The sequence below is a fragment of the Ambystoma mexicanum genome, chromosome 12 (assembly GCF_040938575.1).
Source record: "Ambystoma mexicanum isolate Mex_15411 chromosome 12, UKY_AmexF1_1, whole genome shotgun sequence".
NCBI classification, from domain to species: domain Eukaryota; kingdom Metazoa; phylum Chordata; class Amphibia; order Caudata; family Ambystomatidae; genus Ambystoma; species Ambystoma mexicanum.
In genome coordinates, this window is record NC_090936.1 from 854,588,468 (window position 1) to 854,607,160 (window position 18,693).

The 18,693-nt window shown below is 45.4% G+C and overlaps 1 protein-coding gene across 4 annotated transcripts in view; it reads right to left on the reverse strand.

Annotated features, from left to right (window-relative positions):
- CEP290 (centrosomal protein 290) overlaps positions 1–18,693 on the reverse strand; it is a 3,224,991-nt gene that overhangs the window by 2,516,022 nt on the left and 690,276 nt on the right. For all 4 annotated transcript variants that reach the window (XM_069629332.1, XM_069629331.1, XM_069629333.1 and 1 more), the window contains one exon: positions 5,132–5,296. In XM_069629332.1, the coding sequence (XP_069485433.1) occupies positions 5,132–5,296 (165 nt within the window). The remainder of the gene's footprint in view (positions 1–5,131; positions 5,297–18,693) is intronic.

The following is an 18,693-nucleotide window of genomic DNA, read 5'->3' on the forward strand; positions in this document are numbered from 1 at the left end:
TATTTTCAAGCAATCGAGGGGGATTGGCATTTCCACATTTTTGCAAATATTGTGAGGCAGCACAGCTGAAGATCATAAAAGAATGGTTGGCTGATAGTCAACATAAAATATGGGCACGGCAGGACTAGGCGGTGGCAGGATCAACCCCGTCGGGGCTCATGTGGTTGAATAAGAAACATAGGCACCCCAACACTACGATTAGTAAAGTCCTTCGAGTGGGAGTGGAGGCCTGGGATTCAGTGGTCAAGCAAGGGGAACTGACAGAAAACCCCTCCCCTTTTTCCGTTGTTCAGGAACCCAGATTTTCCACCTGGAATGGTACAGGGGGGGGGCATTTAAGGCTTGGATCGGGGCGGGGTGCCTGAAGATACGAGATATGTATCAGGGCTAGAATCTAAGCACCTTTGAGGAGTGTATATGGGATATGGGGCAAACAGAGAAAGATAGATTTAGATACACCCAATTAAAACTCTGGTTAACTAACCCAACAATTAAGGATGAAGCAATAAGGGATCTGACCCTGTTTGAGGAATACATCACAACATACACAGGCTCAAGGAAATTGGTATCAAACATTTTTAGATTCTTAAATAACAATGGGGAAGTGATTCAATGGAAGTATATGAAAAAGTGAGAAAGGACCTTGGGGGAGGTCATTACGGTTAGACAGTGGGAATATTTATGGGCAGCCATCCCTAACTTGACGCGGGTCATTCAGGTGAGGGAGATGTGGATTAAAATGCTCATACAGTAGCACTATACACCTGAAAGGCTAGACAAAAAGTTCCCATCAACATCAGATCTATGTTCGAGCGGATGTAATAAGGTGAGGCACTGGGCATAAATAAGGTGGGATTTTCCGGGAATATAAGCGTTCTGGTCAGGGGTGAAAATACAGATGCAAAAGATGTACAGGGGACAGAGCAAGTGGGGAAACGACTCTGGATGTAAGGGCTGTGGGACCTAGGGTCAAAAATATTCACCAAGTTACAGAAACGGGGGTTCATAAACCTGTTAATAGCGGCATTGCTAGTGATCGCACAACAATGGAAACAGCAGACGTGCCCCATGACCCAGGACTGGTTACAGAATGTCTGGAGCATTGTTTCGATGGAAAGGGTGACGTATCAAATTCAGGGATATCATTAAGTTTTGAAACGAGAATGGGGACAAGTTCTATCCTATTTACAAAGCGACTATATGCTCCAGTGGAGCCCACATAAAATCAGGATATTGGATTTATGATCCTAAGAGACCTTGGGATCCGGACATGAAGGGACTACTACTGGCACAGGGTTGCGGGGGGAGGGGGGGAGGGTGGTAGAGGAGTGAGGGGACTACTGAATTTTTTTTGTGTTATTCTATTTTCTTCCTGTAAGCGGATAATGCTTAAAATCAATCAAAAGATGGTAAAAAAAATTTTAAAAATCCATTGATTGTGTTTTCATACCACTAACTGAACTTTAACCCTTTAAGTGCCATGGGTCCCCCCCCCCCCCAGTGCCAAGGCCATTTTTTGGCGATTTCGGTATGTCGCCATTCAATGCCTTGTAACTTTTTGTTACATGAGATATCTCGGCCAAATTTGTCCCCTTTTTTTCCCACAAGTAGGCTGTCGTAACGCCACCCAGGAATCCTAGGTTTCTGTATGGTGGTGAGAGAAAATAACCATACAATGATGTGTAAAGAAGCCTGTGGTTTTTTCCTTGTAAGAGCTAGGAACAAATGGTTTGCTGTGCTCAATTCCCCAATATCCCGGCTTTCAAGAACAGGTTGAGTGGAAACGAAAAACATTTATTTTGATGTGGTTATCAACCGTTTTGTGAGAGGTAGGCGATTTTGGCCATTTTTGCCAATTGGACATGCATGGTCGGAATGGAAGAAAAGGGTAGGAAAGCCGAATTGGAGGACAGAAAGGCATACACTTCTGAAAAGTAGACAAAATTCCAAGTTTAGGAAGGGGTGATTTGCGTAGGTCGGGCATCAACTAGGTAGGGGGGGAAAAGCGGGAAAATGACTGAAAAAAAGGTAGTGGACATGGTTGGCTTGGTACGGCAATGACTTCTATGAATTTTGAGAAAAACAATGCTCCGTTACATTCCCCCGACTCTTGCATATATGAAAGCACACATTTTTTGTAGTGTTTCACAAAACAAGCATTACAACAAGCCAAACACTGACCCATGGTACACAGGAGTTTTATGCTTACGGCCTGAACAGACGTACTTCACATGTGTAAATCAAGAAAACCAATGTGGTGAGGAACGGCAAGCATACATTTTTTGAAAGAGCACAGGCAGACCTTTTCAAGGGTAGGTGGCTTGTGCAGGTTACCAAAGTGTATGGTGCCTAAAGCAGCAAGTAAATGTAGGGGGCATTTGGGAAATTAAAGGGTTGTGTGACAAAGGGCACCAGCAAATGGGTCCCTGTTTTCCTTGGTGGCTTGGACACCCGAGGCCCATATCTGTATGGTGTGCCCATCTGAAAAAATCGTTAAACTCAGTTGTCGGAAAAGACTTGGGGGGGAAGGGGGGGAGGTTGGGGGTCTTTTAGGTTTTCCCCTTGGCGCCCAGGTAGGTGCACCCACACATGTGAGGTACTGTTTTCTTCGGGACACATGTGGGAACATGGGACGGTAGGCAATGTGTTGGCGGCATGTTTCGGTAGGTGAGCCGAGTGAAATGTGCAAAAATTGGGGGGTTTTCGCCCCATTTTGGGGTTTGCCAGGGTTTCTGGGTAATAAATTCTGGGCCGATTTGCGCAAGTCAGACCTCTGCGGATATCCATGGATGTCCTCTTTTTGGAAATGCATGCGGTTCCCCGTTTTCCTTTGTGGCTTGGATACCCTAGGCCCAAATCTGTAGGTTGTCTCCCCAAACCCTTTGGGGTTTACAAGTGGTGTAGCCTTTTTCCTTTTGCGCCCGGGTAGGTGCACCCACACATGTGAGGTACCGCTTTCATCGGGACACCTGTGGGAACGCAGGACAGTAAGCCATGTGTTGTTGGCGGTGTAATTCGGTGGGTGGCCAGAGCGAAATGTCTGAGAATTGTATTTTATTTCCAGCCAATTTCAGAGACATTTCCCTCTGTCCACTCACCGAAACACGTCGCCAACAACAGATGTCATACCTTCCCACACATGTCCCGATGAAAACGGTACCTCACATGCGTGGGTGCACCTACCGGGGGGGGCAAAAGGGAAAGGGTAACCCACTGGTAACCCCAGAGCTTTTGGCACAGCACATTTTGTTTGTGTGGGCAACCTACAGACTTGGGCCTAGGGTGTCGAAGCCAGCAAGGAAAACAGGGAACCCCCATGCAGTTCCCAAAAGAGGACACCCGTGGGAATGCACAGAGGTCTCACTTGCGCGAAGCGGCCCAGAATTTATTACCCAGAACCCCAGACAAAATGAACATTGTGTTTTTTCCCCACCAAATATACTTTGTCGGGGATTGTGGCTAATAAAAACTGGGGCAATTTGCGCAAGGCAGACCTCTGCGGATTCCCTCTTTTCAGAAATGCCTGGGGTTCCCCGTTTTCCTTGCTGGCTTCGACACCCTAGGGGTAATGTGCACCTCTCCAACCTCCCTGGGGGAAGATCAGGTGGGGGGGGGCTGTCCTTCACTCCTCTCTGGGCTCAGGTGTGCCTCCCTACTGGCATCAGGGCTCTTGATACCAAGAAGGCGGAAAAGTCAAGAAACTATGGTCATCTGCTCCATCTATAGGTGTGAATAATACTGATCAGATTTGAGATGACCAACTATTTTTACATAAGGGCTCCTATTGGAAGTACATCAAGAGGTGCAATAAAGATTACACATGCCCAATTAGACGGTCGGCTTTGGGATCAATGAATATTTGGAGAAAGCCTGTAAAATGTAGGATACCATAAGGTGGAAGGTGCAAGGCAGCAGACATGGCCTCGGTACTGAGGAAATGTTTTATAGGGAGCTAGGAAGGAATGGAGTGACTGAAGAGAAGGGAGGAACGGACAAAAACACCAGAAGTCAAGTTAGGTTCCATGGGAGTTGGGGCGGGAGCCGAGGGAAGGGCGCTGAGGAAGGCCATTTGGGAAGGAGCAAGATCTGAAACTATTGGCAATTATCCTACGCATGTTATTATTTTTAAATTCGAATTCTGCTCTGTAATAGGTTATGGTTTGCATATTTTGGAATGCAGATGGGCACTGATAAAAATGGAACAGATTACATAGCAAAAAAGAAAACTTCTCTCAAGACTATGTGGAAACATATGGATCCCACATTTTAGAGTACCCCAGACATGTATACAGTTTTACTTAAGTTAGAAAGAAATATGGTTCATTGAAGCGGTTATCAATAGGGTCAGAGGACCTCCAAACCCTGCTCCTCTTAAGTTTTACCTCTTGGAAAGGGTACTTTCTGGGGATCTCAGAAGGGGCGGATCTAGGGCTAGTTTTGCCATCCTTTCCCCTCAAGGCCTTCAAGGTTTATGGCTTGACAGGACTTGCACTTCCCCACACAGGGTCTGTAACCAACACCCCAGATACAGATTTTGTGGGAGGGTCTGCAACATACATTTCCGAGATGCAGTCTCTAAACCTTCTGAATCCAGAGGCATTTAGGTTTGGGGCAAGACAAAGCAAGACAATTCTCTCTGAGGAGAAAGCATTCTGAGACAGAGCTGAGCAAGAAAGGAACTGGGGGTCATAGGGCTTGGCAAGCTAAGTGTATTGCTGCTGGTGTCACTTTCAAAGCAATGAGTCAGAGCGTTGAGGCAAGTTGATGCAGAGCCACAAGTCCCCTGCTTAAGAGAAAAATATTGACAAATGGTGCTTTAAATGTACATCAGAGATGAGGAATCTGGGGGAGAATGCAATATATTAGAAAAAGTTTTACTCTCTTAATTTTGCTCACTTTCCTCCCAAACTCTTAGTGTCACATTATCTGCCAGAAAACAGCTTAGGCTAGAGCAACAATCAAGCAACTAGGTTTTGAAAACTGTACATTGAAAAGTAGTATCGGCTTTCAAGCTTGTACCGACAAGTAAAACATGCTCTTTTGAAAGCATCATCTACAAATACTTTAAAATTAGTTTTTACAAGATGCAAACCACTCAGCTGTTACACAGAAATGAATATCCTCAGCATACCTTGTCATTTGCTTTTGACAAATGATTTGACAACTGTGTAGACTCTTTTCGGGATGCCTTTAGTTCCTGTCGTAATTCTTCATTTCTTCCTGTAAGTTGGTCCACATGGGATTTCAAATGCACAGTGGTATCAAATACACCACCTGCATTCTTGGATTCTAGAGCCTACAAAATAAACACAGGATTAAAAAAAATACATCTATCCTAAACACACAGTTACTCCTATGTGTTAAATGAGTGACAGTTTAAATGGTATAACAAAGAGGAGTAGAAATAAAAGAAAGCGAAGAACAACAACAAGGTTTCAGATGGAATAAAAGCTGGGGAAATTGACTAATGACTCTGAATGCAACAACAGAAATTAATAATTCTGGATAGTACACAAAAATTGCCAGCAATGAAAACTGCGAAACGCAGCACAAGCTCATATGTTTGTTATGTTATTGGGTATTTGTATAGTGCCTTTTTTGGTTGAAATAGGATACATTACATGGTGATTCTATGTCAAGACCGGAGGCTCCCATTATGCTTCTCTTTCTTTTATTAAATTATTAAAGGAAGCTCAGCAGCAAGAAATATTTCTTCAGAATGCTGAAAAATATGTATGTAACAAGAAAAAACAAGTCAAAACACTCTAAAATCTTGAGAGTTGAGAAACACAAGAAAACTCCATTTCCCAGGAGGACTGTGAAAAGTTCAACATGAGGTCACCAACATGTGACTCGAAACGTCCAATGACAAGGAAGGTCCCTGCATAAACAGTCCTGAAAATGATGCCACTTCCTCTTTCTTTGCTGCTCACAGCAAGAGATAAGTACATCATTTTCTGGATCTGTTTGTCATGTTTATTATGTATTTTGAAATGATTGTTTCATGATTTGCGCTACGTTCGTCGCGCGTAATAGTGAGAAATAATCTCTCGACTTCGTTCGTCGCGCGCACTTCGAGTGTGTCAGTGTTTTCTCTCCGACGCCGACCGCTTCCGGCCGGCGCCGGAGAGTACTTCGCCTTTCTCAGCCTTCGTTCGGCTGTTTATCTTGTTTATTTTGTTAATATTGCGAGCGTAAAGCCCGCGGATCTTTTTCTTTCATTTTACTGCGACCCGTGTTCGCAGAGCTTAAAGGAAACCGCGAAGTGACCGCGGTGCCTCGAGCGGCCACCAGGGGGAGCTCCTGCCGTCGCAGGTCCGCTCCTCAGCTTTCTGGCGCTCGCGATCGCTTTCCGTTGTAATTTCACAGCGGATTAGCGATCGCGAGTGCCAGGAGCTGATCTCAACGAACTGTGCCGAATTTGATTTTAAAAAAAAAAAAAAAAAAAAGAAGAGAGGAATTTGAAGGACAGCTGATCACTGCTCTGTGCCCTTCTGGTTAGGGTTTTCATAACTCTCCTCAGCTCCTTCATTGGGCATTCAGAGAAGGCGGTCTGCCCACACACAATTTTAAAAAAAAAAAAAAAAAAAGAGAGGTAGGGTGAATTGAAAGGTGCTTAAAGTAATGGCAGCACAATACTTCCCTCAAGAGAGCCAGGATTGGTCTGGTCAGGAGGAAGAGATTTATGATTTTAATGAAGTGGCTATGGCTTCCAGCCTAAAGAAAGTACTGGGTTCCACAGTGGAGACCAGCATAAAAAAAGCGGTGACACAAATGCTTATGCCTATTCAGCAGCGCCTGGATGACATGGAGGAGCATTTGCAAGACAAATCCCTACCAAAGAAAAAGACTCAAAAGGAAGCACCTTTCAGAAGGGGGATGTACTCCGGCTCGCCTGAGTAAGAACTCTACGACCCCCCCGAGCCAGACAGAACCAGCCACTGCTGCCCTATCAGACGCCTTCTCCAGGCTTAAAAAAGCTTTTTTGGACAGGAAGGGACCCCCTTCCACAGATGAACCCTCCTACCCGGAGGAAGAATTCAGGGATATCACATCTCTAAGCCCAGAAGAATATCAACAGGGCCAGGATCAAGAGGAGCTCGACTTTCACAGTCAGTCTCCAGTCTCCTCTGAAGAAGATACGCACTCAATTGCGTCGCGACCCTCTACCTCAGGGATTGTGGCAGCCCCCATCCCTAAGAAGAAGTTAAGCACAGATTCCCTTCCTCCTAAAGGGATGTTTGTGCCGGAGGATCTGGTACACCCCAGATCTTCACATTGGGAGTCATCTTCTAGGACAACGGATTACATCAAGAACAGGCTTCGTAAGCCATTGGACAAAGAGGTCCGAGCAAAACTTAGAGCGGAATGTCCACGCCCCGAAATACCAGATAAAGTGGCCCTAACGCCTGAGTTAGACTCCAGGATGATTACTTTCCTAGGAAAGAATATTAAAGATCCACGAAAAGGTATAGATCGTGCCTGGAGGTCGTGCCAAGACCGGGTACTGGACATTACAGGCCCTCTAGCCAAGATAATGGATCTAGCAGAGGCGGCTATTGACACAGGAGAACCAATAGATCCTGTGACACTTTCAAGTTGGGCTCAAAGAGCCATTTGTCTGCTGGGCAATGCCAACTGTACCATTTCAGCGGAACCCGCAAAGGTATCCTGCACAAGATAAACGCTAAACTATGCGAATTAGCAGACACGGAATTTGGTGCAACGGCCCAAGGCCTACTCTTCGGAGACTCCTTCATGAAGGAGATGTCCAAATTCGTAGGCACCTTTACCGCGCTGGACAAAGCGCAAGCATCCATTAAAAGAGTGTTTTCTTCAAGAATTTTTGCCAGGGCCGGACGAGGCAGAGGTCGCTCTTCCGGCCGATATTCCTTTGATAGAAGATCTCAGCAGTCTAGAGAGCAACACGCCTGGCACGATCGCTCAGAGACCTTCTTCCCTTCGAGAGGGAGAGGCAGAGGTCGCGGTAGGAGGAGAGCCGCACGGTACCCAGCGCAGCAACTGCAAACCACAGGTCAGTCTGCCCTTCACAGCGCCTGCGCCCCATATCCCTGTAGGGGGGAGGTTGGCTTATTTTGCACATGCTTGGGATTGCTTATCAGGGGACGCATGGGTCAGAGATACAGTACGCGGCTTGCGCCTAGAATTCTTCGCGCATCCCTTCCAAGCAACTTGTCCTGCTTCCATTCCAATGTCCAAGGAAGACCACGTCGCTTTGGACAAAGAAATTCGCAGCCTAGCAACGAAACAAGCGATTCGCCCCTGCACAAACCAAGGCGGGTTTTTCAGTCCTATATTTCTGGTACGCAGAAAAGAGAAAGTGCGTCCAGTAATAAATCTGAAGGCCCTCAACGATTTTATTGTCTACCGACATTTCAAAATGGAGGGTATTCACATGCTGAGAGATCTTCTGAGACCCAACGACTGGCTAACGCGCCTAGATCTGAAAGACGCGTACCTAACGGTTCCCATACACCAAGATCACACGAGTTACCTCAGATTCTCTTGGAATCTTCACAGCTGGGAGTTCACGAGCTTACCTTTCGGTCTCTCTTCCGCTCCTTGGGTTTTCTCCAAACTCCTCCGGCCGGTAGTAGCACATCTCAGAGAACAGGGTGTTCGCCTAATCATATACTTAGACGATATGATCTTCTTGGCTCAGTCGCAAGCTCTAGCGGAGCATCAGACCAAGCTAGCCATAGACCTACTCCACAGTCTCGGTTTCCTCATAAATTGGGAAAAATCAATTCTTCTCCCTTCCAGAAACTTAGAATTTCTAGGGTTCATCGTAGACACCGAGTTAACTCAGCTCCGTCTCCCCATAGCCAAGATTCATTCTACCAAACGGGAGATCCGCAGACTCCTTCAGAGGGAGGAGTTCTCTCTTCGGGACCTAGCGAGAGTGATAGGGCTTCTCTCCTCCTCTATTCAAGCGATCTTTCCCGGACCTTTACATTACCGGGAGTTACAGAGACTCAAAGGGCAACACCTAAGACGCAGTCTCTCTTACTCGCAGCGGCTAACTCTGTCGCTGGAAGCAAGGACAGAACTCAACTGGTGGCTCACCCACATGGAAGCATGGAACGGCCAAGCAATCTTCGGTTCAGCACCAGATCTCGTGATAGAGTCAGATGCCAGCCGTTCCGGCTGGGGAGCGAGATGCGGTTCAGTAGCCACAGGAGGAACTTGGTCTCCTTTGGAACTCGAGATGCACATAAACTGCCTAGAACTCCTAGCGGGTTCCTTCGCAGTACGCTCATTCGCCAAAGACAGAGTGAGTTGTTGTATCTTGTTAAAAATGGACAACGTCTCGGCGGTGAGATATATCAATCATCTGGGAGGCACCAGATCTCGACCCCTAGCGGAATTAGCCAAAGATTTTTGGCATTTCTGTCTGCAACACCAGATTTCTGTCACAGCGGAATACCTACCTGGTCTCACGAATGTAGTAGCAGACTGGTATTCCCGGAACACGACCGATTACAGCGATTGGAAACTGGACAGAGAAGTCTTCCTCAGAATTCAACGAGTTTGGGGTCCCATGTCCAAGGACCTGTTTGCCTCGCGCCTGAACGCTCAACTTCCAGTGTTCTTCAGCTGGAACCCCGATCCAGCAGCGATGGCGACAGATGCTTTCCTCCAACCTTGGTCAGAAGGGGTTCACTATGCCTTTCCCCCCTTCAACATGATTGCGAGGACCCTGGCGAAGGCACGTCAGGAGCAATCAGAATTGGTTCTGATAACACCGGTCTGGACCTCTCAGACCTGGTATCCAGTTCTTCTGGAACTTTCCTCGGATTTTCCAATCCTTCTACCCCGATTTCCGGATCTTCTACTAGATCCAGCGGGCAATCGCCACCCCCTACTCCTCCACGGCTCTCTGTCCTTAGCAGCCTGGAGGATTTCAGGGCAAGGTGGAGAGTTCCAGGCATGTCCTTCAAGGCAGTTAGCCTCATCGAAGAGAGTTGGGCCCCTGCCACTCTCAAAAGATATTCTAACTCTTGGAACGCCTGGAGAAACTGGTGTCAACAGAAAGGATTGCATCCAGTTTCGGCACCTGTAGAGGAGATCCTCAATTTCCTCGCATCCTTAGTGGAAAGAGGCTTAGCATATAGGTCAGTTAACGCATACCGTTCTGCAATTTCAGCAGGCCACGACCCTATAGAAGGAGTTCCGGCAGGGGAACATCATTTAGTTTGCAGACTACTCAAGGGCATCAGACTTACAATACCTCCTCCGTCCCGCTATAATAAGCTTTGGGACGTTAACATAGTACTTAATCTGTTTCTTTCCTGGCCAGATAACAAGGAACTATCTCGCACCGCCCTGTCCGGCAAACTAGTTACCCTGCTCTGTCTAGTCTCCTGCAGGAGAGTTTCCGATGTTAAAGCCCTAGACATAGCAGGCAGAACCTTCTCTCCAGATGGCATTGTATTCCACCTACATAGAAGGACAAAGTGCAATTCTAGAGTGATCTCATATCCGGCCTTTACGGATCAACCAAAGCTCTGCTTAGTCAGATGTCTAAAGGCTTACGAGGAGATTACGGCACCTCTTAGGAACCCGCCAGACGGGCAGCTGTTGATAGCCTTACGTAAACCACATAAAGCAGTTTCCTCCCCAACTTTAGCGCGCTGGGTGAGGTGGACCCTAAATCAAGCAGGGATTGATACCTTACACTTTGGAGCGCACTCTGTCAGAGGAGCCATGGCCTCCAAAGCGTTTCAAGTAGGGATTCGCCTGGATGACATCATGAGGATGGCAGACTGGGCAAGTGAATCAGTATTCAAGGAATTTTATCTGAAACCAGTAGAACAGCCGGCGGCTATTGTGGTAGGTAAGCTTTAAACTAGCATAATGGGAGCCTCCGGTCTTGACATAGAATAAAGATTTTCCATAATGTCTTACTAGAAAGTCTTGATTCTATTAAAGACACGGAGGCGAGCATTATCCCACCCGGCGAGAAATTTAAATATGCTTACACATTGTTGTATATGAATATATTGCAAATAATGGTTTTGTTTTAAAAGTACTGTTGTCTGGGTAACAATGTATTTCTCTCCCACCCCTTTACGGGAACTAGGGTTATAATATACTCAAGCTAACTATGTTTTGTTCTATATTCCTGACAGGGTCAACAGACAAATCGGCTTAATACAAGAGACCCGTATTACACCACATGATGACCTTGGCTCAAAGCTATCTTGGACACATTTGCAGCTTCGAAAGAGGAAGTGGCATCATTTTCAGGACTGTTTATGCAGGGACCTTCCTTGTCATTGGACGTTTCGAGTCACATGTTGGTGACCTCATGTTGAACTTTTCACAGTCCTCCTGGGAAATGGAGTTTTCTTGTGTTTCTCAACTCTCAAGATTTTAGAGTGTTTTGACTTGTTTTTTCTTGTTACATACATATTTTTCAGCATTCTGAAGAAATATTTCTTGCTGCTGAGCTTCCTTTAATAATTTAATAAAAGAAAGAGAAGCATAATGCTCGCCTCCGTGTCTTTAATAGAATCAAGACTTTCTAGTAAGACATTATGGAAAATCTTTATTCTGGTACGCTTAGCCTTTGATCATCCTCCTTTAAAACTGGACCACAGGAAGAACTTGAAAATGGTTTGCCAAAGAATGTGGTCTCATTCAAATTTTGAATGAGTATCCAGGGAGCACCCCTTCCACAATGGTTCTGAATGTGAGCTGACAAATAAATTAAAAAAGGTAGGTGACGAAAGACGTAGGTTTTAACAAAAGGGTTACTTCAGACTTACAGGTCAAATGCTGCATCTTTCATACAAGATGTATCAATAAAAAATGCTTCAAGAAAGCTTAAGGAGGGGCCCATATGGCTTCCCTACACATAACTGCAATTGGTACATGTCTTTGTAGTCCATATGCCAGGGGACAGTGGGAATCTCGTGGGGTCGCATGAGACAGGCAGATCTCGTTCACAGTACCTTGATATAAGCACAAACAGGGCAAGCAGAAGCATAGGATTTAATGTCGGTCACAAAGGAAGGCCACCACAAATAGAGAGTGAATCATGAAGGGCGAACACCCTTCTTTGCCCTCCTAGGAGGTTGTAATGACAGGTGCGAGCTCTATGTTGCAATGTAGGGGTAGGTTAACAAGCAAAGCTGGTTTTCGGTATAGAAGAGGAGATCATCCTGTTTAACCAGTCGATTCTTTTCCAGCTGACAAACCAGTTTCAGTCCCAGAGTGTGAAGCCAACTCATCATAGAAAATTCCAGAAGGCTGTTAATGAAAAGAAACCGTCCAGAGAAGGCAAAAGTTGACGCTCTTCATTGAGCGTGTTAGATGCTGTTTAGTAGCTCTGAAAGAGGGTATCAGCAGCACTCTTAAGGGTGCCAGTTTGGTACATACATTGTACTGGGAAATCAAATACACAAAACTGACTTGTCTACTATCTCTACACTAAATACCTTGCAGAACTTTAATTTTGATGTGATCAGTGAAGAGTTCGGTGTCATAATTTGTCCCCATCAACAAATGTAGCCACTCTCTACAAGCATTTTTCATGGCAAACTTTTAGAGCGAAGTAATTTCTCTCATAGGGCACGCAGTTGAAAATAACAGGAGACGGGGTTCTCTTGATGATCAGAGTGTACTTGGAGTAACACTGCATCGATTCACCCGTTTTCAGTACAAAAGGCATTTTCTTATCGGGGGTGACATAATACTAGGGAATACGTGAAAGTCCTTTTCAGGTCAAGAAAAGCTGTGTCCGCTGATTCATCCCTAACAAAGGTACTCTTTTTTACATGAGACAGAAATTACTTACTGTAATGATCTTTGCATGGATTCTTCTCCCACAGATTCCTCATCTTTATAGATATCCTAATCCAGCTCTGCTGTTCGGAAACTTTTTTCAACAGGGGACATAGTGGACCTCGACTCGGCCACTGAGCGTCGCTTTGGCTTGCTGGGTGCTCAATCATCAGCTACGGGCGTGACGTCAGGCGTCCTATAAATATCACCTCACTAAGTCCCATGCTTCAGTTCCTCCCTTTTTTTCCCCCGTGCCTGAACGCTGCAGAGGAAAACTATGGGAGGGAGGCTAACAGCCCGCAGAAAACATGACAATGGGATACCTCCATATGAGGAGACCCCACATAATTAGTAGAATAGAAAAATAGATATATGTTATTTTTTAAGTGATCAGTAAGATAGAAGCCGTCACCTTAGAGCCATTATCAGTTGTCACCTCACTTGGACAGAAGCGTTAAGCCGCAGGGACTTTCTGTGCGGGGATGGGTGGGAGGGGAGATGAGGAATCTGCATGAGAAGGATCCATGGAAAGATCATTACGGTAAGTAATTTCTCCTTCAATGGATTGCTTTTCTCCCACAGACTCCTCATCTTGATAGACTCCCCAAGCAGCTAGAATAAGAGAGGAGGGCAGAAAGCATTAAACAAAGAGATTTTGCAGAACGGCTCTACCAAATCTTTCATCTGCTCCACGTGCAACATCTAAAGAGTAATGCTTCGCAAATGTATGCAGGGATGACCAAATGGCCGCACAACATGTGTCTCTAATAGGAACTCCCACTTTGCAGGGCTGTAGAGGCCAAGACCCCCACCCCCCCTGGTAGAATGTGCCCTGATGCCGGAAGGAAGCTCCCTGCCTGCCGACTGGTAACATAAAATAATCCAACGCGACTGGGTTTGCTTCGTTATGGTGAGACCTTTACGGGACAACGAATGGGCAACAAACTGGTTAGTTTTCTGAAACTGGGATGTACGAGCCACATCAAAACTTGAGGCTCTTTTGGGGTCAAGACAGTGGAACCGCTCTTCCTCTTTTGAGGGATGGATTGGTGGGTAAAAGACAGACAAATCAATAGACGGAGAGGTGAAACTCAAACAACCTTAGGAAGTAAGTGAGGGGTGACAGAGAAATGTTCTCCTGAAAGAAACGTAGAAATTGAAGTTTGCAGCACGTCGTCTGCAACTCACTAACCTTCCTGGCTGACGTGATTGCAACCAAGAATGCGTTTTTTTTTTAAAACAAAACTTTTTATTGTAATTTCATGAACAACTAAGTGCGTTATACATTATACATGTAATGATGTCAAGAGAAAATACTGAACATAAAACACCACCTCATACGAGGTGAACTGGTTTCGGAGGGGGGTATGTCTGGGGGAGGGGGTGGGAGAAATCGGGAGGGAAAATGCTTCAGTCGTAGGTTAAGGAAGAAGTGAACAGTCTCTGAGTTCGGCGGTGAGTCGGGCAACTGCCACCAGGGCTTGTTAGGGAAAGAATGCTGTTTTAAGGGAGAACAGCCTTATGGAACAAGAGTGCATGGGCTCAAACTGAGCCGCCATCAAATAAATCAAAACCAGATTAAGATCTCAATCTGGGACAATAAAAGGAATTGGCAGAAACTTATTGAGACAGCCCTTCAGGTATTGGGCCATGACTGGAATGGAATAGTTAAGAAAGAACCCTGATCCGGGGACATTTTGAACACAGACAAGGCCACCAAATATCCTTTGACTGTGGTGGCCTGAAGTCCTGCTGAGGCCAGTGACCGAAGGAACTTCATCACTGTAGTGGTGGGGAAAGAGATGGGGTCAATCTCGCATTCCCTGCACCTCACCTCAAATCTTCTCCACCTGCATGCGTACATAGATCGTGTAGACGGTCTGTGTGCAGCCAGCAACACCTCAAGTACTTCCTCTGAGAGATCCAAGTCATATCTCATCCTCTCAAGAGCCCGGCATGTAGTTTGAGGGAGTCCGGTGTCGGGTGAAGCACTCAATCTTCCGACTGGGTCAAGAGATTCGGATGCTGAGTAAAGTAGTGAGGTGGACAGATCCAGGAGATCGGAGTAACCAGTTCTCCTCGCCCAGTCTGGGGTGATCAAGATCATATCCTCAACCTCCTCAGAACCCAAAGAATGACAGGAATCGTGGAGAAGGCGTAGTGGAGAGGGAAAGTCGAGTCCAGCAGAAATGGGTCCCCACCTAGTGTGCCGCTTGCTGGTAATTCCTTTGAGCAAAACTGTTTGCACTTTCTGTTGGAGTGTGGTGAAAAGATCCACTGCTGGCACACCCCAGAGAGAAAATACCTCTTCCAGGACTTCCTGGCACACTTTGCACTCGTGCAAGACCGTGCTCTACCTGCTTAGAGCATCCGCCAAACTCTTCTCTGTCCCCGCCAGATGAACTGCAGAGATCAGATTCTCCAGTAATCAGAACCACAGGCGCATTGCTTCTGTGCAGAGGGGACGGGAGAGAAAGCCACCTTGTTTGTTCGGGTAGTGCATGGGCACCGTGTTGACTGTCGGATCAGGACATGCTTCCCCTCGAGAGATGGAGTAGGCCCTCAGGGCTAGCCTGATGGCTCGCAACTCCAGCCTGTTGATGTGCCACCTGGCTGTCACTGACCAAAGGCTGTTCACCTGCCAAGTCCTCGCAGTGAGCACCACAACCCTTCAGAGACGCATCCGTGACCACTCGGGTCTGAGGCCAGTCATACTGGCACTAGACTATAATCATACTGCCTAGCCTCCCCGTGAGACTTGATACTAATAGCAGATCTATGTAGAAACATCAAATCATACCGACTATTTTCTCCTCCCCATTAGCATCAATACTGGGGGATATTGACCTATACGTTGGTGATATACACAAGTTATTTTGTCACCTTTCATCAGCCATCAATGACACAATTAACACCCTAGCCCCAGAAAAAATGAAGTTCATAAAAAAGGAAACGATTTATAAAGCTTGGTTCTGTATGTAGAAGCCAGAAAAACCAAAAGAACATTTGAGCTAGAATGGCGGAAAAATCTGTTCAACAATATAAGAATGTCATAATTGAGTCTAAAAAGAATTTGTATAATGATCGCATTGACAACGCTAAATCGAGTACAAAAGAATTATTTAAAATTCTCAAAGACTTTGAAAATCACACATCCTCTTTCCCACCTATTGCTAAAGATTTGGATTGGTGACAACAAATTCAGGATGAATTTTCACATAAAATAGATGGACATCAACTAGGTATTGCCAATCAACTGGCCAATCTTGATGTCAAAAATGATGGAATCAACTCTAATTATCAGGATGATATGTCATCTGTTAATCTTCCAAAATGTGGATTTGCTCCTTGCTCTAAACAATAGAAGGGGATTGTCAGTAATATGAAATCTACCACCTGCCTTGGCAACAGGTGCCCGTCTGACCTATTAAAAGATTCTGTGAATGTTTTGGCACCATGGATCACTAAAATGATCAACTCCTCTTTCTTATCTGGTATAGTACCTGCAGCTCTGAAGGAGGCATGGGTCACTCCTCTCTTGAAAAAGAACTCTTGACCCCTCCATCCCAAAGAATTATAGACCAATTACCAACGTTCCATATCTATTGAAAATCTTAGATAGAGTGGCATATGTTCAGCTACAGAAATTTGAGGAACAAACTCCTTAATCCAAATCAGTCCGGATTCCGTGCACAACATGGCACTGAGACCGCCCTTTTGGACTTAAAATCTAATATTACTGGAATTATTGAAAGAAAACATACCGCGTTGCTGCTATTAGATCTCCCAGCAGCATTTGATATTATTGACCACAATCTCCTACATAACAGATTGTTCACTGTTTCCAACTGCTCTGAGAATGCGGCTAAGTGGATTACGTCGTTTCTGGGCACAAGAATCTCTAGAGTGGCTGTCGAAAGAGCTCAAGCTAAACCCAACTATAGCACATGCAGTGTTCCGCTGGGTTCTTGCTCGTCGCCCCTGCTTTTTAATATTTATATTAAACCCTTTCTCAATCTTCTGGGGGATCTGGGTGTTCAATTTGCAAATCATGCGGATGACACCCAGATCCTCTTTGAGCAGTCTGGTAACTACCAGAAGGATGTAGAGGCTGTGAACCACGGTTTATAGTGATAATGTAGAAAGACAAAATGTAGAAAGTCAAAATGTCGAAAAACAAATGTAGAAAAAAAATGTCGAATTTTATTTTATGACTTTTTTTATTCGAAATGGGGGGTTCCCCCCCCACACCCCCTTTTTTCTTTTTTTTTGTTTTAGCTATTTTTTTTATTCCCAGACCCCAAAATAAATATATAATTAAAAAAAAGGGAATTCGACATTTTTTTTTTCTACATTTATTTTTCGACATTTTGACTGACCACCGTGAACCACATCTATGCCAAAATCCAAGTTTGGATGGCACTCAATTCACTAGCTCTCAATGATTCCAAAACTGAGTTGCTAATTATGGCCTCCAACCCTCAGTTAAAGAACTTCCCTCAACAGTATGAATCATTTGAAGTGGCAAGTAACATCATTCCGGTGAGCAAAACAGTGAAAACCCTGGGAGTGATGCTGGAAGACAACCTCTCAATGAAAAAACGTGTCTCCCAGATCTGTTCATCTTGTGGATATGCAATTAAATTAATACATCAGATTAGACCATATCTTATTCTCAAACAGATATCTTCTGGCAACCTTTTTAATACATTCATGCCTGGATTATTCTAACAGTTTGCTGACTGGGACTTCTCAAGGGAATTTGAAACAGCTGCAAACTGTTCAGAATGGAACTGTGAGGGCGGTCTTTGGCCTGGCAAGACAGGACCATATCACCCCCTTTAGGAAGAAACTCCACTGGCTTCCGGTGAGGCAGAGAGTTAGGCACAGCATTCCACCTCTCAACTATAAATGTCAGAATGCTGAGGCACCATACTATCTTTCCAACAAACTAGTGAAGAAATCTTACAGAGTTTTACACTCATCTGACTCTTCAGCTCATCCAGCCAAGAACGCGCCTAAAAATGTTGGCGAATAGTTTTGAATTTAATGTTCCACTTGAATGGAACATTCTGCCAATTAACATTAAAACATCTCAATCAACTTCTGTCTTCAAGAAACATGTGACGACCTTGCTCTTCGACTTACCTGAATAGATTATATACCTGATCTTACACTGTTTGCCATCCTTCCTCGCTTGGTGCGCTCTGAGGCCTACAGGCATGAAGCGCCTTATAAGAAATAAAATAAATAAAGAGGCCAGAATGGTTCCTCTGCCATGAGATTGCTGCGTTTGTCCCGCCAGTCGAGGACCACTTGTTTGGACACCCAGAGAGGATCTGTGAGTGCTCCCAGGTACTGAGACCACTGGTCCCTTGGGAGCCACTCAAGGCATCTCATATGCAGCTTGGCCTCTGGCACAAGAAAAATACATGAGGCCATGAGACCCAAGAGGTAGAGGAAGGAAGCATGGTTCTGGAACAAATTTACCGGCTGTGCTATGCTGTCGTCTCTCTTCGGGAGGGAAAGCCTTCCCTATTCGAGTATCTAGGACTGCTCTGATAAACTGGAGCTTTTGGACTGGTGTCAGATGGGTCTTCAAGTTCAGGGAGAAGCCCAGCCTGTGCAGTAGTAGCTAAGTGCTCTCCAGAGATTAGACTTGCCCCGCAGACTTCCCTTAGATCAGCCAGTTGTCCAGGTATGGAAATACATAGACCCCAGATCTCCTGAGGTGAGCCGCGACTACCGCCATGAGCTTGGTGAAGACCCTTGGAGTGGAGGTAAACCCAAAGGGCAGCACTTTGAACTGATAGTGCTTGTCCCCTATGAGGAACCTTAGGAACTTCCTGTGTTTTTCGGTGCATCGGCACATGGAAATAAGCG